The sequence below is a fragment of the Grampus griseus genome, assembly GCF_964374135.1.
Source record: "Grampus griseus genome assembly, chromosome: 12".
NCBI classification, from domain to species: Eukaryota; Metazoa; Chordata; class Mammalia; order Artiodactyla; family Delphinidae; genus Grampus; species Grampus griseus.
This window is the reverse complement of record NC_139006.1, coordinates 11,742,089-11,762,019: the sequence shown is the minus strand read 5'-3', so window position 1 is coordinate 11,762,019 and position 19,931 is coordinate 11,742,089. Positions and strand designations below refer to the sequence as shown.

Here is a 19,931-nt window from a genome sequence, read left to right as displayed (position 1 = left end):
AATGATGTGAAATTTGTGTGATGGGGTGAAACTTGGGTGACAGGGGCTCTGAAGTAGTGTGATAGGAAGAGGTCACAGGAGGGGTCCAGGCCGTATGCTTTAACGGGGGCAGGATGTCCCCAAAGAGCCAGAGTGCAGCTGGTTATTCAAGGGATAAACAAGACATGGAAGGGAGACCCCCCCCCCCCGGCCTCCAAGAAAGAGCCCACTTTGTAACTCAGTCCAGCTCCACGAGAGCCTTTGTCGTCCCTGACACCCTGGGCCCCTCGCTCACCTCACATTCGCCAGGGGTCCCGCGCTCTCAAAGTTGTCTCTGAGGTCCGGCCCATCGCCCGATGATTTGCGGGAGTCGGAGTAGGAGGAAACACTGTTGAAACGAACCTTGTAGCTCCTGCCAAGATGAAAGAGAGTCTGTGAGCTCTGGCTTGGAGCCCCCTCCTGGGGTCAACACCCGACGGCTCTCCAAATCACCAGTCCTGGTTCTAGGGCCTTCCTTTGGGTCTTGAGTGAGACCATAACACACCTATGGCTTTGTCTGGAATGTATCAACTCACCCTTGCCTGCCAAAAATGACACCTAGACATCATTTGATGCTACCTGTTGGTGGTTGCCAAGGGGAGGGGGTGGGGGGAGGGATGGAGTGGGAGGTTGGGGGGAGCAGATGTAAGCTTTTATATACGGAATTGATAAACCACAAGGTCCTACTGTATCAGCACAGAGAACTATATTCCATATCCTATGATAAACCATAATGGAAAAGAATATGAAAAATAATGTATATATATGTATAACTGAATCACTTTGCTGTACAGCAGAAATTAACACAACATTGTAAATCAACTATACTTCGATAAAAAAAAATTAAAACTGAAAAAAAAAGAGAAAAGTTTCGGACCACACTTGAAAGAAAGAACAGTCCATGCCTTAGCCCATCAGACCACGTTTCCTTGCTTCCCCAATTTTAATGAGTACAGGAATCATTCTGAGGTCTTGTTAAGCAGCACATCCCAATTCAGTAGGTCCAGGGTAGGGCCTCAGATTCTGCATTTCTAACAGGAGATGCTGCTGGTCTCCTCTCCTCACACTGAGTAACCAAGAACTACACTCGTGCTGTCTACTACAGTAGCCATTGGCTGTGTGTGGCTATTTAAAGTTAAATTCACTCAGATTCAATACAATGAACCATTCTATTCCCCACGTGCTCTAGCCTCGTGTCAAGTTCTCAACGGCCATGAGTGGCTAGTGGCTGCCGTACAGGATGGTACAGATACAGAACATTTATATGCCTGTAGAAAGGTTTATTGGATGGTGCAGGACTACCCCATTCAACATTCTCTTTCTTTTTAAAAATTTTTTTCCATTTTTAAAAATTGAAGTATAGCTGATGTACGATATTAAGTTACAGGTGTGTGATATAGTGATTCACCATTTTTAAATGTTATATACTCCATTTATAATTATTATAAAATATTGACCATATTCCCTGTGTTGTACAATATGACATTGTAGCTTATTTCATACACAATAGTTTGTACCTCTTAATCCCCTATCCCTATCTTGCACCTCCCCCTTCCCTCTCCCCACTGGTAACCATCACAACATTCTCTTTCAATAAAGTTTTGGTCTTTAGACATTTCAAGGGTCTCTCACATTTCACATTTCAAGTAAACCGAAAAATGTTCAGCACTGACACAGCCTGAAAAGAGAATGGATTTCTTATGAAGTTGTTTCAAAGGGGAAGAAAGGTGTCATTGGGACCTCAGTACCAGAGGCTCAGGAGCCTCAAGATTTTAAAAAAAAAAACAACCATGAATGGTTTTCCAGTTTTCCTTTAAAAGTGGTAAGTCTTGTTCTCGGATAAGGCAAAGACCAAACCTAACCAAACCAAACCAAAAATGTCTCCAAGAGCAACAAAACAAAATAAACCCCCAAACTAAAAAACCCCATAAAACTCTCAAATCAAAACCCCAAACACGAAAGCTCAACACACAGATCTGAGTGCAAAAGACAAAAAAAGAAATTGCACGTTCTGGCAGCAGGGTTCCTAAGCTGGATGTTCTTCAAAGTTTTCGCTCCAGCATCAGGAAAGTTCTAAATATATGTAAGTGTATTTGCTGCCCTAGAAATAGTCTCACATTGAGTCACTTCTCCAAATAAGTCCTGTAACATATCAGGGGGTGGCTGTGTTGTTAGTGTGGGAAGGATGGTTGATGGTTGTGGGGTAAAAATAACAGCACTTGTGTTTGTATGAGGCTTGAGGTTTTTCCAAATGCTTTCCTCTTTGTTATTATCCTTCGATCCTTGCAACAGCTCCCAGAGGTGGTTGGGGCAGAGGTAGTTTCTCCCCATTTGGCAGATGAGAAAGACGAGGCCCAGAGAGGTCAAGCAGCTTGCCCAAGGTTACTCAGCGTGTTAGTGTCACGGCCTGGGTTAGAACTCAGGTCTCCTTGAGACCTGGGTGTGGCCTCGGATGCTGCAGCATTGGGCATGCACACAAGCGCTCACACCACTTATGCACACACGTGAACGCAAGGCATACACGTGCACACATTCGTGTGCACGCACACGCATAGGCGAGTGCGCGCACACACATGTTCTACCTGCGCTGGCTGTCACGGGCTGCAGCCAGACCGTGGACTTCTGTGTCACCTCGGGGGAGGGGAGGCCCTTTACGGGGAAATAAACGCAAGGGTTTCGGGTACCTAGAGGGGAGAATGGATGGTGCCCTATCTCTCCCTGAAGGAGGGGTGAGGGGGACCTACCGGAGGCCACCAGGATAGGGTGGGAAGGAGAGAGGCAGGGAGAGGGAGGACTAAGATGTTGGCCTTGAGCACAGAAGGAAGGCTGACCACCAGGGACTCAGCTGTCCCCTGGATATGGAATGTAGGCAAGTTTGGCAACGTGTGCTTGGCTGAAAGAAAACCAAGAGGGATGCTGTGCAGAACACAGCCTCTAACCACCAGCCAGCCATGGCATCCAATGCTCAACTTAAGACCTGTTCCGTGGTGGAGGAAACACTGAGATGCTCTCACAGAAAGGCAGCTCTGTATGCACATGCCTTATGTCCTCTACTTCGGGGGGATTTAAGGGTTTTTCAAGGGTAATTTTGGTTACGGGTGTTTGTCACCTTATGAAATATCTTTAGAACCGAACCCCATGTTAGATGCCGTTCTACCAGGAACATCTTTTGACCTCAGGCATTTTTCACCTTATGAGATGTCCTTTTTTTTTTTTTTTTTTTTTGCCTGCACTGTGTAGCTTGTGGGATCCTATAGTTCCTAACCAGGAATTGAACCCAGGCCCTCAGCAGTGAAAGCGCCAAGTCCTAACCACTAGACAGCCAGGGAATTCTCGAGCTATCTTTTGAGGTCAGCCTCCACGTTAGTGGATGCAACTCCATCAGATGGAAAAGTTCTAGGGAAACAAACTCACTGATTCTGAATGTACGTTTCCAAAGGGCGGCCATGGTAAGAACTGGTATTTACACAGTGCACAACTTTTCATAGGACGCTGACATCTGTTTTCTAATTTGATTCTTACAGATTAGAAAATTCATGCAGGTGGAATAAACCCAGGGTGATGGAAAAAGAAACTGAGGCACAGGGCTGTGAAGTGACCAAAGACCAAATAATCCGCCCCAGAGGACGATAGACGCCCATCGGCTAAAATCAGTCACAAATGAACTTCAGGTCACAAAACTACCCAGAACTCAGATGTGAGCCCCAGATGCCAAAAGACAATTTTCAGTTACCCTCACGGGGTGTCATGTGACACTGACGGGTCTTTCACTTACTTCCGTTCCTCGTGCACAGAGTTGGGGTGCCTCATTTCCATCAAGGCACAGCCAAATTTCTGGAGGCCGAAAGAGACAAGCAAAATGTGAGGCAGGCGTGATTAAACCTGGAACGGTGTTGGGGAGAGGCTCTGGGGACCTAACCGGCAAAAGGGGAGCCTGATGTCCGGGGGCCAGGGCGTCAGGGGCTCAGGCTGGGCAGCAGTGCTGCATGTGGAAGAGGGCTGTTTATAAAGGGCTGCAGGTGTGGACTCCCCTCACCTCCCCCCAGCACACAAATCCCCTTTGTGGCTTTCTACAAAAATACTGTCCCTGCTTCTTTCATCTGGAGCAGGGGACACCAAGCTCTTGATCGCGGCATCCATTCCAAAGAGGGAGCTCACTCAGGGGACAGCGTTTTCACTAGGGATCGGCTAGTCAGTGGACACCCATAGACTGAAGACTTGGAATTGTCCAATCTTGGCAGAACTTGGACCCAAACTGAGGTCACTGGCTTTGAGGCTTTGGAGGATTTGCTACTGAATAGCAGGTGTAACCGATGCCCCTCTTTTCTGCTGATGGAAACACGTGCCAGAACAGGTAGAAGCTCATCTCACCTCCCCATTCTCAGGGGGGTCTCCATTTCCAAAGGTGCTGGTAACCACCAGGGCCAGAGTTTCATGCTCCAGGTGTACAATGTCATATTCTTCCATGGACATCACCTACGTGGCAGAATGAGGGGTGGGGAGAGGAAGGAAGAAGGTGATGAGAAGAGAGAAGGGGTAGGAGAGAACAAAGTGATGGGGGAAGAGAAGAGAGAGAGGAAGAAGATGAGTCATCTTGAGCCATCTCCTCTGGAAGGAGATCCAAAGGTTCTGGGTGCCACTATTTCCATGGGCTCAAGTGGGTAGAACTAATAGCTTGTTGGCAGTGTGGGACCTTTCTGTGGTCACCTGTGGCCTGAAGGACTACAGAGAGTCTGGGGCAATGGGTTGGCTGTCAGTAAAGACAGATCTTTTTTTTTTTTTTTTTTTTTTGCGGTACGCGGGCCTCTCACTGTTGTGGCCTCTCCCGTTGCAGAGCACAGGCTCCGGACGCGCAGGCTCAGCGGCCACTGCTCACGGGCCCGGCAGCTCCGCGGCATGTGGAATCCTCCTGGACCGGGGCACGAACCCACGTCCCCTGCATCGGCAGGCGGACTCTCAACCACTGCACCACCAGGGAAGTCCCCGTAAATACAGATCTTGATTAAGACTCCTGGGCTTCTTACAACCAAAGGATGCTGGAATCTTCTTGATCACATTTAGGCTGGGAACGACCCAGCTGGATTTGACCAATTGTCTGCTCCGCTTCCTTTCTAATCCTCCGTACAGCAGTGTGGAGGACCTGGGCCAAACAGGTCTGAGATCCCCGCCTCAGGGAAAGATTGTTTTGCCCTATATCTTAGCATTACTTGAGCAACATTTCTCAAAGTAGGTTCTAGGGAAGGCTAGTCTCCTGAGATGCTCTTTAAAAGTAAGTGATCCGGGCTTCCCTGGTGGCGCAGTGGTTGGGAGTCCGCCTGCTGATGCAGGGGATGCGGGTTCGTGCCCCGGTCCGGGAGGATCCCGCATGCCGCGGAGCGGCGGGGTCCATGGGCCATGGCTGCTGAGCCTGCGCGTCCGGAGCGTGTGCTCCGCGACGGGAGAGGCCACAGCGGTGAGAGCCCCACGTACTGCAAAAAAAAAAAAAAAAAGAAAAAGTAAGTGATCCATAAGCAAAGATCTTCGGGAAACATTTATATTCTCTTCTCTCCTCTTCTGGGAATGATAACACGTACGTGCAGATTAAAGGCTCTGAGAATTCCTGCAGCAAAGAAACCCACTGAATTGTATTAAAGGCAGAGCTTCCCAAACTGACTCCAGAATTGTCTTTCATAAACTTTCTAGTATTTTGCTCTTGGGATGGGGGTTATGATTCCCGGACTCCTGGAGGGTTCCCAGGGAGAGGAGCATCAGAGTCCGCTGAAATATATGCAAATGTGCGTGAGTGAGTTGATGGGCATCTTCAGATGTGCTATCACCCATTCTCAAAGGATTCTTCTTTGCTGAATTCCTTCTCTCCCCTCCCCAACTTTACCATGAAGGGTCAGAGAGCTGGCACTGCCCCCTACCCACCTTGGCGTCAAAGGCATGTTTGAAGATCTCACACAGGGTTTTGGCATAAGCCTGCGATTTGCCCGTCTCTGTGGCGTACAGGATGGTAGCTTTGACCCTCTTGGCCATGGCTTGTCCCATCAGCTTGGCTGAGAACTTGACGGCTCTGGAGGGGAGAGGATGGAGAGAAAAATGGGAAATGCAGAAAGGAGGGAGGATGCCACACTGGGACTTTTGGGCAAGAACCATGATCCATGAACTTTCTCTCCTAATCTTTGATGCCTTCAGGGATACTCAAAGTGCAAGTTTAGGTGCCATATTGATCCCTTTCTTAAGTCACTCCAGACCAACTGGTCATGAGCTAACATGGTTAGTTTTATTAGTTTGTTACTTGATTAATTGATCCCGGTCTTGAGAACCTTGGTTTGCCAAGCATTGCCCCAAAAGATGAGGAGTCATTCCTTCACTCATTTGTTCATTCATCAAGTGTTTGTTGAGTGCCTAGCTATGTGCCAGGTATTGTTATAGGAATGGAAACACAGAGAAATGGCTGTCATGGGGCTTACGTTCGTGTGTGTGTGCATGTGTGTGTGTGAGCGCGTGCGTGTGTGTGTGTGAGAGAGAGAGAGAGAGAGAGAGGGAGAGAGGGGGAGAGGGTGGGGAGAGAGAGAGAGAGAGAGAGAGAGAACGAATCACTAATAAATCAGCAGGTATTGAGCTAGAAGGGATTTTAGAGGTTCATAAATCCACAAAGGAAGGACCAAGTCTGGTTGAAGCAGCCATGCACATCCAGGGTCTTGCAGAGGCTGAAACTCACCAGGCACTAAATATGTATCTATCAAAAGAAGGAATGGATTTTAAACATACTGCTACCACCAAAGCCCTGGGGAGTTTAAATGTCAAGTCGAGGCTCTTTCTAGTTAAATGGAGAATTCAGAACCAGTGTTTCTTCCTTCCCATCTATGAATGCCTGGGTTCACCTTCCGAGCAAGCATCCCTGTTCTAACTAGGAATCTCTGAGTAGACAAATTGCTAGTTACCCCCACCTGGGGATTATCGGTGATAAATTCATCATTTTTTAGAATCAGGGAAACCACCCACACTGCAGAGCTAAAGGGGGAGAAACAGAAGAGAATAAAAGGTGCCTGGAGGGTTCCCTTTGAATGATCGGATTGTAAAAAAGCATCTATAATTAACTCCCATTGTTTCTACCCCGAACTTAACAGCGCAATTAATTCTTTAGATTTTTCCCTCCCTCAGAAACAGTTTGAACTGAACTGAAGCCAAAGGCTGCTGTTCCTGAGAATTTGTGATGCTCTTGTTAGGGAAAGAATGGCTGCTGATGCATTCTTGCCTGGCCGCAGATAAAGTTAGGTGGAAGAAGAAAGGGGAGGGAGGGAGAGAAGGGAGAGATCCTGTGGACCATATTAGTGGAGCCAGGATCCAGGTTTCAGTCCCTGCAAGATCTACCAGTCACCTGTTGAGAGCTGGACCCAAGGGGCTGAGGAAAGTGACTAAGCAGCTCGGTGCATACTAGCCCCTCCGCCAAAAAGTGAGCTCGAAATAGAGGGTCTCTGCTGAGTGGATCAGGGAGTTCTCTATCTTTAGACAGAAAGCTGGCATCCCCATTAAACCATCTGTGAACCCCACCCCACTTGTCAGTCGGTCCCCTGGCTGACCACGAGTTCTTCAGGACAATTACTCTTCAAAAGCCTTGGTCCCTAACCCGCTTCCCTCCCTCCTTTTCTCAGTGAAGTCTTATTCATTTCATTCTTCAGCTCAATTGTCATCTCCTGCGGGAAGCCCCTTTTGACCTCCCAAACTGGCTGACGTCTATTTTATGGCCCCATGAATCGTTCCTTGGTGGTAGCTGTGAGCTTCATGAGGGCGGGACCACATTATCTGGCTCATCATGGCATCTCTGGAGCCCAGCACAGTGCCGGGCACCGAGTAGGCACTTAGTATCCATTTGTTGGCTGAATGAGTGAATGAGCGAGTGAAATGAGACCCAGCCCTGGGCGAGAGGCCTCTAGGCAGTGGTGGGCTGGAGCCAGCTTGTCCTAGCTCCTGCCGACTCTGGCTTCAGTGACTTCCTGTTGAGAGCTTGAAATTGGCCACAGTGGGAGTATTTACACCACGGAAATGGGCAAAGGTTACAAATCTATTATCATTATTATGGCCAACTTTACTAATTGGAGAGCTGGTTTATCAACACAACTCTGTCTCCAGGACAAGAATTTAGGAAAGTGGGGGGAGGAAAGTGAGGTTGGGAAAGAGAAGAGTCATGGTGATGTTTGCATCCCAGACTCGGAGGCAAAGGAGGCACGAGGGGGTTGGAGAAAATGGAGAAATCATGTCACACAAGAGGGCAGGGGTGCAAGCATGTTTCCAGCCTTCTTTTCTGGGGCTCTCTGAATGCGGGGTCACATCCATCCCCCATTCCCACCTACTTTAGGAGACTTACTCTGCCAGCTTCTTGAAGCCAATGGCTCGCCGCTTTGTGGGGGTCCCGTTGGTACCTTTCCAGATGTGGGTGTTCCAAGGGTCAGGCTGGGAAGAGAGGACTATGGTCACTGCAGTGAGGGACCCTGGCTCCTCTTGGGAGTTGCTCAGGGCTCCCTGGGGGCTTGTGGCTGTCCAGCTACGTCCAACCCTTAGCCCTTGAAGGGAACGATTCTGTCAGTGGTGACCCCAGGGGTCCTGGCACAGAGTGGCTGGTCCAGCCTCCCTGCACTGTCCGGCTAGACCTTCCCGCTCATCCCTCAGAATCCCTCTCAAACACTCTCCTCGTGACCCCGGACTACTCATTTCATCTCCATTCGCCTTTCAGCTTGAGCTGTGCTGGTCAACATGGGGGCCACACTTGAGCAGCCGAAATGCAAGTTTGAGTTGAGACGTGCTCTAATCATAACACACACACCGGATATTGAAGACTTAGCACGAAAGAGGTGGGGAGGGGCAGGACCTGGTATTCGAAGGAGGGGGTGAGTCGGTAGTTGAGCATCTCTTGGTGGAAGACGGGGGTGATGCTGCCAGACATGGGGGGCACGATCCACACCCAGTCAGCGGGGCAGCCTCCCCGGCAGTGGTATTCATTCTCCATGTGCTTAATGAAGGACTCGGTGGCAGAGTGGTGGTCAACGATGGTCACTTTGTCACTCTGTGGGAGGAGAGGGGACAAGGAGTCAGGAGGAAAGAGCAGCTGGGGTATTTTGGGACTCCCCTGCCCATAGAGCAGTGTTTCCCAAAGGCTGGTCCTGGAGATGATTCTAGGCAGGTGATCCTCTGCATTGTTCTTTCAATCCTGATTAGACCCAGGAGAAACACCTCTCTTGCCAATCTTCCTCTGTCCTTCCTCCTTCTCTTTTTTTTTTTTTTTTAATGAGAGAGGACGCTCAGGCAACTAGAATCCAACAACTTTGTGTTGTTTCCCTGTGTGTATTTGTTTATATATTTATTTAAATTTACAATTCTCTTCTATTTCTGGCAAATGGTACTGGCTCTCCATTTATGATGGTGACACAAAATCCTCTTAAAATAAACAACTTTAAGTAATAAGGATGAGTTTATTAAAATGAAAACAAGTCAATCACAGCAGAGCTGAGTGGACTGAATGTCTGCGTAACCCAGCTGCGGGGCCCGTTGTAGTCGGCTGGCTTGGATTCTCACCTTGCCCAGGCAGTGTCTTCCCTTTCTGCCCACAAAACTCTGTCCCCTTCCTGCACTTTTCTTTTCCAATCATTCATCTCACTCACACCTCTGCTGCCTCTGGCTCGCCAATCTTCGTACCAGTCCACCAAAGCCCTCCTTCATTTTCAACAATTCCTAAAACTTCACGCCTCCAAGGTAGAGAGGGAAGGGAGGGGGCTTCCTTCTCCCTCATCCCATCTCAACTGGTCTCTTCCCTGGGATATACATTCCCCAGTATACCCAGTCTCCCTATTCCTGACATGGGGACCTATGGTTTATATTCATGTCTATACATGATTTGATATGTTCATTCTACTGCCTGTGGAGGCCTCCCATGTATGTCTATGAGGGTCTAGCTTCCCAAACCATCACCCTCAGAGGACAGAGCTGGTCTCTGCTACAGAGAGTGACCTCTATTCTGTGGGCCTCCTGGTTTGCCCAGGAGAATCCCAGATTATGTCTTTGTACTGTTACAATGATTAGTGGTGCCCCCCATTTGCTCTCAAAAGTGTCATGGTCTAGCCGATAATTTTTAAAGCTATCACACTGTATGTAATAGCATTTATCACGGAGCCACATGCATTGGGGGACCTATGCTTCTGATGCTGATGATGAGTATCTGTTTCTGTTAGGTGAAAGGCTGAATATGCCTAAGAAGTGGCAAGACACAGATGATGCTTGCCATTTCTTTTTTTTTTTTTTTGGCCGCGCCACGCGTCCTGCAGGATTTTAGTTTCCCTACCAGGGATGGAACCCATGCCCCCTGCGGTGGAAGTGTGGGGTCTTAACCACTGGACCACCAGGGAAGTCCCAGATGTTTGTCATTTCAATTCTAAAAAATCATAAGCAGGGCTTCTCTGGTGGCGCAGTGGTTGAGAGTCCGCCTGCCGATGCAGGGGACATGGGTTCGTGCCCCGGTCCGGGAGGATCCCGCGTGCCGCGGAGCGGCTGGGCCCGTGAGCCATGGCCGCTGAGCCTGCACATCCGGAGCCTGTGCTCTGCAACGGGAGAGGCCACAACAGTGAGAGGCCCGCGTACCGCAAAAAAAAAAAAATAAAAATAAAAAAAGAAATCATAAGCAACAAGTCACAAAACCCCTATCTTTTTGCCTCTTTCTCAAATGGTCCCCACCCAAGATGCATCATGGGGAGAAAGGCGTGCATGATGGGAAGTACACCTCACTGGTAGGCAGATCCCTGCAAGGATGGTTCCTGGAAGCTGGGCTCTTGACCTTCTGCCCCGAGACTCTGAAAGGTTTTAGTTCCCCTTTGAGGCTTGGCAGCCAGGAGGTGTGCCCTGGCGCTACCTGGAAGCTGTACAGCACTGCGATGTTGATCTCCACCAGCGCCTGGTCCTTCCACAGGGAGGATGTCTTCCTCATGTCCAAGTTCATCTTCTTGGCCACTTCCTGAAAGGGGAAGGAAACACAGACTCATAGGCTGGGGCACCTCTGGATTTCAGACTAAAGAGGGACAGGGCTAGTGTCACCAATGAAATTCTTAATTAATTCATCAACTCATATGCAGACTAATTCACTTACTCAAATTTTTTTTTTTTTATTGAGGACCCACTGGTAGTATCAAGAGACTAGAGGGACTTGGCTGGCCCTTTTATTATTGAGCTTACCTTCTAGTGGGGGAGAGAAATAGTTAATATTGTGATGAGTGCTAATTCCTAGGAAGAAAATAAGGTGAGGAAATGGGATAAAGAGGGATATGGGGGCAGGATGAATTGAACCAGGAGAGTCAGGGAAGGACCACTGCAGAGGTGGCATACAGGTGAGTCCCAAATGATGAGAAGAAGCAAGACATTTGTAAATCTTGGGAGGGAATGTTCTATGCAGAGAGAACAGCATATGCAAAGACCCTGGGGTGGGATCAGGTTTGCGCTGAGGTACAGAAAGAAGGTCAGTGTATTTGGAGGGTAGGGAGCCAGGGGGAGTTGGTGAGAGAGAGATGCAGGACTGGTTACGCTAGATGTGCTAAGGAGTGAGGATTTTATTCCAAATATGATGAGGAGGGTCTTTGGGGGACTTTAAGGAGAGATGTGGGTCTGGGAGTGACATGAGCTGCTTTCTAGTAGGAAAAGCTCTCCACCCATCCTGTTCCACCTCCAGAGTGGCTACTGCCTGGAATCTAGATCATGGGTATTTTGAGTTCATGGGGATGCCTGCCTACTCCACTTGACAGATGAGGAAACTGAGGCTCAGAGAGCTGCAGAGACTTGCTCACAGGCCACAGAGCCAGTTGGCTTCGGGGCTGGAGCCCAGGGAGATGCCTAACGCCCAAGACCTGGGAGCGGCTCCCCAGCCAGAAGATTCCTTTGGCAAAACTACTTGGAGAAAACAACTCCTGACATTTAGGTTACAGCTCCAGATAAGCTGATGTCAGGAGTAGGGAAGACCCAATAGCACATCCATTAATTAGAGCCTGGCTTCTCACTTCCTCTGTCAATTCTAGTCACTTGTGGGAACCTAGGTCTCATTATGGGGTTAGAATGTGACAATTTCTCAAGTTTGGGTAAATCGCTTCCCAGCCCCAGATGTCAACATTTGTACATAATGGCAGTTAGAACTGGAAGGCTGGGTTGGGAGCGTGTCTCATTTAAGTTACCCAGTGACTACTCTTTGCAATTGAAATGTAAGCAGGGATCACGAAAGCAGACATTAATTTACTCTTTTGAGGCTGAGGTGTTAGGGTCTGTTTGGGGTCTTTTAGCGATGATACAAACACAGAGAGTAAGAAATTCGCTGCTTTACACAAATACATATAAAACTTGAGTTATTTTATAAAAGAAGAGAGTGTGTACAGCCAGTCATGCTGCTATTGTTACTTCAAAGCATTATTTTGGTTAAAAGAATAGAAATTAGTTGCAAGAAAGTGCAAAAAAATATATATATGACTTTAAAAATTCCCAAATATTACTTGAGCCACAGTTCTGGAAATTGCCTGGAAATGTTTTTTCCTTTCCTGCCAGGAGTTTGTATAAATCACTGGCTTCCCAGTAGAATCTTCTGGGGAGCTTTGAAAATTACTGGTGCCCAGGCTCCACCCTGGAGCACTTTCATCCAAATTCTGGGGAGTGGGACCCCAGCATAATAAAACTCCCTAGGTTAATTCCAGTGTGTGGCGAGGCTGAGGACCCCTGGTTCTGTTTTCCAGGCCAGCACCCATGGAATTTTTAAAAATTGAGATAAAATTGACATATAACGTTATGTGTATTTCAGGTGTGAGAGATATTGGTTTGATACATTTATATATTGCAATATGATTACTGCTGTCGGGTTAGTTAACACCTTCACCCAATCGCATAATTACCATTTCTTTTTTGTGGTGAGAACAATTAAGATCTAGTCTCTTAGCAACTCTGAAATTTATAACAGTATCACTGTTGAGCATAATCACTATACTGTGCACTAAATCTCCAGGAATTATTTATCTGCTAGCTGCAGGTTTGTACACGTCCACAACATCTTCCCCAGTTCTCCTGCCCCGCCTCCCCAGCCCCTGGTAATCACCACTCTACTCTCTGTTTTGGGGAGTTTGGCTTTTTTAGATTCCACATATACGTGAGATCACGTAGTATTTGTCTTTCTCTGTCTGACTTATCTCACTTAGCATAATGCCCTTAAGGTCCACCCAGGCGAACACCCATGGATTTTAACAGTATAAACCTAATGCTCGTTTCCGAGTTCGAATTTTGCCCTGTGCTTTATTTACTGTGTGACGTAGGCTCAGCATTTAACTTCTGTTTCTCAGCGTCCTCTTTTGAAACAAGGCCAATCACAGCAGACTGTGGTTCCAGACAACATTTGCTGACAAAACCACAGCAATCCTGACGCTTTCACCAAAGTGGAGCTCCAGGGAGCAGTCCGCCTCAGCACTCTTTTGTGGATCAGGATGACTCAGCCCTGGAGAGAATCAGAACCTCCACCCAGAAATGTACATGGTGGGGAATCACTGTCAAGCCTTGTGTTTTAAGAAAAGAGACCAAAAATGTCCCATGTTCATGGGTCGTTCTCAAAACCTTCTAACAAGGCTTGACACTGACAGGCAGTGCAGTAGAATGCATATGAACTCGGATCATAAAGCCAGACTGCCGGGGCGGGGGCAGAAAAAAAAGCCAGACTGGGTTCACATCCCAGCTCTGCCACTCCCTAGCTGTATGATCTTGAGCTCGTCCTCATTTTAACCCTCCCAAAGGCCTCAGTTTCTTCATCTGTGAAAGGGGAATTATCACACCTGGAGGTTGTGGTAAGGATTAAATGAGCACCTAATACACGCAAAGTGCTTGGAGTGCTGCCGAGCACATAGTACACGTACTCTTCTCTTTTTTTGTAGTACACATACTCTTAATGCCACGGAAGCCTTCAGAAAGGCCAGGGGGATCCCCAGAATTGCAGATTCTGTTTTAACCTCTTCTAGTTTCCAAGTCCCAAAGCTCAGCTGTGGGAAAGGACAGCTGAGCCCATCCCCTTTGCCTTCTGCTTCTGCATCATGATGACCAAGAAGGGACTTCACCTCCAGGATGTTGTATCGGGAGCTGTCACAGTAGTCGCGGACGCCAATCTCTGTGCCCATGTACCAGCCGCTGAAGGGACAGGCGCTGAACTCCAGGCCGCCGATCTCCAGGAGCATGTTTGACACAGCGGGGAGGCCGTACCACTTCAGCCCAAGGTCCTTGAACCACTCCAACCTGCAGAGAGCAATACAGCCCAGCTCACCATGGGGCAGGAGCCTCATGGGAAGACACACAGGCGGGATATCCTTAGTCTGGGGATGCTGAAATGCCAGTGAGTGACTGGGACTTGCTATGCCAGAGTCTAATTCCTGGGCTCATGTGAGACCTGTGGGATCACAGCTTCCACAGCTGGGGCCTGAGAATATGCACTTTAACATGTTTCCCAGGTGATTTGGATGGACATCCAGGCCTGGGAACCATTGCCTTGGGCTGTTGTTTATCTCCTAAACCCACCCTGAAGGTGAATCCAGGAGAAAGTGAGCATTGCTGAGTTCCTTCTGACCTCAGGACCTTTGCACGGCACTTCCTTCCTTCTCTTTTCCTTCTGTGCCTGTTCAGCTCTTACTCACCTTTCATTCTCAGCTAAAATGCTATTGACTCTGGGAAGCCTTCCCTTATGCCTGATCTGGGTTGGGTCAGGAAGCTTTATGCCTCTAGGTACCATAAAATTTATTTTGCAGCACTTTATTGGAATTAAGTGGTTATTTGGGCAACTGATCTCCTCCTTGAGACTGAAAGCACCATGGAGGCAGGGATCAAGTCACCTACAAAACCCAGCACAATGCCTGGCCCAGACTGGGAATAATGAATAGTATTGAATGAGTGAATGAATGAATGAAGGCCAAGTTTCACCAGGGAGACTGGGTAAGTTTACAGATATTGGGCAGTGTCAGGAGCTTCAGGACACTTGCTCCCTCTCCAGGGCCTGGACTAGGGTGAGGCAAGTAAGGCACTAGCCTTGGGTGCAAAATTTAAGGAGGCACCAACAAACCCAGGGATCAATATCAATATTATTAATTTATTTACACAGTATTCCAAATTAATTCAAAATTTTTTTTAAAAATCAAAATTAATGCAAAAAAAATCCATGACAAACAAAATATCAAAACTTTAAATAGGGCTTCCCTGGTGGCGCAGTGGTTGGGAGTCCGCTTGCCAATGCAAGGGACACGGGTTCGTGCCCTGGTCTGGGAAGATCCCACATGCCGCGGAGCGGCTGGGCCCGTGAGCCATGGCTGCTGAGCCTGTGCGTCCATAGCCTGTGCTCCGCAACGGGAGAGGCCACAGCAGTGAGAGGCCCGCATATCGCAAAAAAAAACCCCACAAAAATAAAAACTTTAAATAAAGACAAGCTCCCACCTTGCCCTAACTCGCCTCACTTGTTTCCCCCTAATTTCAGCCCTAACCTGGTCTTTGTTTAAAGTTTTGATATATTTAAAAAGTTAATTTTTATTTTAAAAAATATTACATTAAAATACTATTTATCTTGATGATTGATTTTTTTTTTTTTTTTTTTTTTGGTGCTTCCCCCATCAATTTTGCCCCTGAGGCCAGGGTCTTACTGTGGAGTTTCTTTACTCTCGAAAAGTGTAAATTCTATTTGTGCTGCTGGCCACAGCCCTCACAGCCCCATCCTGGACCCAAATTGCTTTTGACCTTGAGCTGCGTCAGGTCACATAGAGTTTTAAATGGCTCCCTCTATTTAAAATTTGTGCCCACAACGACACAGGAGGGGCTTCTGCTCTTTCAGCCCTTAGGGTTGGAAAAAGGGCAGGTCCAGGTTGATGGCTTAGGAGTGGAGTAAGGAGGGAGATGTTTTTTTTTTTAATTGAAGTATAGTTGATGTACAATATTATATAAGTTACAGGTGTACAATATAGTGATTCACAATTTTTAAAGGTTATATTCCATTTATAGTTATTATAAAATACTGGTTATCTTCCCTATGTTTTACTATATCTCCTTGAGGTTTATTTATTTTATACATAATAGTTTGTACCTCTTAATCCCCTACCCCTATATTGCCCCTCTCCCCTCCGGAAACCACTAGTTTATTCTCTATATCTGTGAGTCTGCTTCTTTTTTGTTATATTCACTAGTTTGTTGTATTTTTTAGAGTCTACATATAAGTGATATCATACAGTATTTGTCTTTCTCTATCTGACTTACAAGGAGGGAGATTTTGATTCAGAAAAGATGGTGGTCCCTAGGCTGGTGAAGGAGGAATTATTGATGTTGAGGGAGCCCACCTTGCCCTGGCCCGTGATGAGGGTAGGAACCAAGACCCCCTTTCAGCCTCTGTCTGGGCTGCAGAGAGAGCCGGGGGTGCAGGGTTGGGTAGAGAGGGGCACTGGGTAAATCCAACCACCCTCACCCACCCCATGCCAGTCCCTCTTACTTGGGGTGCCTGATGGGCACTTCCAGCACCAGCTCTGGAGGAATCTGGAAGAGCTCAGGGTCATTGCCGTTGGCCTGGAGCAGGAGTGGCAGGACATCGAAGCGGCTCCTTGGGGGTTTCCAGCCCTGCTGGATGCAGATCTGCAACCAGACCCGCCAGGTCAGGCCACCATGCCCCAGACCCTCCAGACACAACAGCAATGGGGGGAGGGGTAGAGGTCCCAGTGCAAGCCTGCCAGCAGCCCCCCTGGAGGCTCTGGGTCACGGCCACCTTCTTTATGAAGCTCTCCCTGCCATCATCACGTAACTAGTATAACTGTCTGTGGTCCCACGGGACAGAAAGCAAACGTGTCCTCCAGCCCCTCACTTGGTTATGTTTTCCAGGTCTTCCCTGCCAACTGGGAACTCCGGGAGCAAGGGCTTAACTGACTCTCGCATCTGTGGTGCCCTCGCACAGGGCTGGGCACGCCTACGCACTTGCTCCGGAAGTGTTTGCATCCGGTGCCTAAGACATGAAGAAAATCTACCAGATTTGATGAGGGCGGATGTCTCAGAATGACCACATAGAATGCATCTGTTAGAGCAGCTATCCTATCGAAATATAAAGCGAGCCACATAGTAATTTAAAATTTTCTAGCAGCCACATTTTAAAAATTAAAAAAAAAACAAACCCAGAGCAAAACCCAGTGAAAATAATTTAAGTAATATATCATTTACAAAAGTTTTATTTTCAATAATATTTAATTAAATTAAATAATTATGGGGCTTCCCTGGTGGCGCAGTGGTTGAGAGTCTGCCTGCTGATGCAGGGGACACGGGTTCGTGCCCCGGTCCGGGAAGATCCCACATGCCGCGGAGCGGCCGGGCCCGTGAGCCATGGCCGCTGAGCCTGCGCGTCCGGAGCCTGTGCTCCACAACGGGAGAGGCCACAGCAGTGAGAGGCCCGCGTACCGCAAAAAAAAAAAAAAAAAAAAAATCAAATAATTATGAATTATAGCACGATATTAATTATAGTAATAGTAATTAATTATAGTAACAGTAATTTATTAATACTGTGCTAAAAGCATTACTATATCAAATATTAATATCATTATGTATTAATATATTATTATATATGGCATATATATAATATATATGGCATATATTAATAGTAATAATATTAATATATTAATAGTATATTTGACATTAAAATTAAATATGTAATTCATTTATTAATCCAATAAAATATAAAAATTTATAATATATAACCTAATTAAACACCAACCATTTAATAATAAATTATTAAAATTCATATATTTAAAGATGTTTAACATAAAATTAACTATACTTATTAATACAATAAATGTATTAATTTATTAACAAATAGAAATAGATTAGCCCGATATTATCCACAATATTATTTTTCAATAGGTAATCACGATACAAATTACTAATGAGATCTTTTCCACCCTTTTTTTGTTCTCTGTCTCTGAGACCGTGTTATCTACACTGAGGGCATGTCTCAGTTTGGACTCGCCACATTTCAAGTGGTCACTAGCTACATGCAGCCAGTGGCTGCCGTACTGGGTGAGGGGTTTTGAAAGTTACGATTCTGTGGTTATGTTTGGGGTGACTCTTTCTGCTGAGTTAGTAGACAGAGGAAGCACAGAAGCGTGGGTTTAGAACATGTTGTGTCAGTGAGGTTTCGGGAGACAGAAGGAGAGGGAGAGGCCATGGTGTTTCTGTTCCGGCGGCCACGAGGACAAGGTCAGCCAAGTATACAGTTAGAGGTCAGCCAAGTGGAGCAGAGAGTCTGGCTGAGGCTAGAAGACACAGGTCTGACTCCTGGTCGCCCTGGTTATAGCCCCCTCCCCAGGATAATAATATTTTAGTAAGAAAAGCCACTTGCAAATGAAGTCAGCAGCCATGAGGGTGTGCGGTAGCCCTTGGCCTAAGCAGCTCCCTCGTGGGGTGGAGTTTGAGGGGGGTTTGAGGAAAGAACGAAGATAAAGCAGAATGGTGGCTGAGTGGGTGACAAATAAAGGAGGTACCAGGTCTGTGTGTGTGAGATATTCCAGGCGTGGGCTCTGCCTATTATGTCTCCTGTGGGCATAGCCGGTGGAAGCTTCCAGGCCTTACCTGTGCTATCTGTCCACATCACCACCTGGAAGGAGCCCTGGATGGGGAGAAGGTGGTATTCGTGTTCCTAGTGGCTTTTATGAACTGACTTGGGCTGCCAGCAACCGTGGTGATACTGGAGAGTCCAGTCTGTCCAGAGAGGGGTTGGGTAGGTAGAAATGTTGTACAAGGAAATGAATGAATGAATGAAGGGTATGAGTCTGACATATTACCCAACTCAGAAAAGATGATGCCAGACATGGCTTCCACATGTCAGTTCCTCTCCTCCCAGGGGAAGGCAGGAGATTGGAACTGTACTCCTAGCTTTTCTTCTGCTCCTTTAGTGGCCTTGGATAATGTGTTTGGCCTTGGCGAGACTCAGTCTACTCATCTGTGAAATGGGGCAACAGTTCCCATCATGAGGGTCGGGCAAGGTAATGGCCTGAAAATGACCAAATGACCAGCTGTAGCAGAACCAGCAAGACTAGAGGCAAACAGAGCAGGAGCTCTGGAGATGAGTAAGCTGTACCTCACCGACCACTCTCCCTACGATAATATTAAACTAAGAAAAGTCTGTGGATAAAGACAGTTTGGGAGGATGAGAGACCAGCTGGGGGAGGAGTGGGGGCACGCACCTCTGTGAGCTCCACGCTGGCTGGATCCCCCAGGATGGAGCCGTCAGGCTGCTTGTAGCCAGCATAGCGGATGAGCTGGGAGTTCCAGACTCGAAAGTCATGCTTGCCGTCGGTCCTCTGGGGAAATATGGTGATGGCAGATCTGTGGCGGAGAGAGGGGGACGTTTGGCACCAGGGCTGGGCTTGCACTTTGGGGACATACTGGAAAAAGTGTCGCCCAGGCCAATGAGTGCATAAGGCTCAGGGCCCACGGTGCAGCTGTTGGAAGGGGAGGGACCTTGCTCTGTCTCTCCACTGGACCGCTGGGTGAGGAAGGGTGGAGGATAGGAGGCCTGGTGTCAGCTCACTGAAGGAAAGAGAATGCTCCTCTAACTGGAGACTTTCAAACAATCTTGACTTGCGCCAGTTTTCCAGAAAGTTCTTTTGCAGCAGGTAATCCTCAGGGAAACAAACATCAGATCCTGTTTCCTTTTAAGAGCTCACCACTGATTCCCAGTTTTAGTCTTTCTTTTACCACCATCATTATTTATTGTCCCATTTGCTCACCCCCCGTACCACAGCAAAGTCTACAGACGTACAATGAATAAGAAATCAACTTCCATTTGCACTCATATTCATTTACTTTGAAAGAAACTGAAGATCACCCCTGGCCTTGCCCACCTAAACAGGCAACGTGAGACCGTG

At 47.4% G+C, this 19,931-nt stretch overlaps 1 protein-coding gene across 2 annotated transcripts in view; it reads right to left on the bottom strand.

Annotated features, from left to right (window-relative positions):
• Positions 1 to 19,931, bottom strand: part of NOS1 (nitric oxide synthase 1) — a gene marked incomplete at its 3' end in the record, with an annotated part of 189,460 nt that overhangs the window by 32,049 nt on the left and 137,480 nt on the right. For both annotated transcript variants that reach the window (XM_082667267.1, XM_082667268.1), the window contains exons 8-17: positions 19,248 to 19,389; positions 16,517 to 16,656; positions 14,118 to 14,292; positions 10,904 to 11,005; positions 8,873 to 9,067; positions 8,372 to 8,457; positions 5,929 to 6,073; positions 4,390 to 4,494; positions 3,794 to 3,852; positions 275 to 391 (exon numbers count right to left, since the gene is read on the bottom strand). In XM_082667267.1, the coding sequence (XP_082523393.1) occupies positions 275 to 391; positions 3,794 to 3,852; positions 4,390 to 4,494; positions 5,929 to 6,073; positions 8,372 to 8,457; positions 8,873 to 9,067; positions 10,904 to 11,005; positions 14,118 to 14,292; positions 16,517 to 16,656; positions 19,248 to 19,389 (1,266 nt within the window). The remainder of the gene's footprint in view (positions 1 to 274; positions 392 to 3,793; positions 3,853 to 4,389; positions 4,495 to 5,928; positions 6,074 to 8,371; positions 8,458 to 8,872; positions 9,068 to 10,903; positions 11,006 to 14,117; positions 14,293 to 16,516; positions 16,657 to 19,247; positions 19,390 to 19,931) is intronic.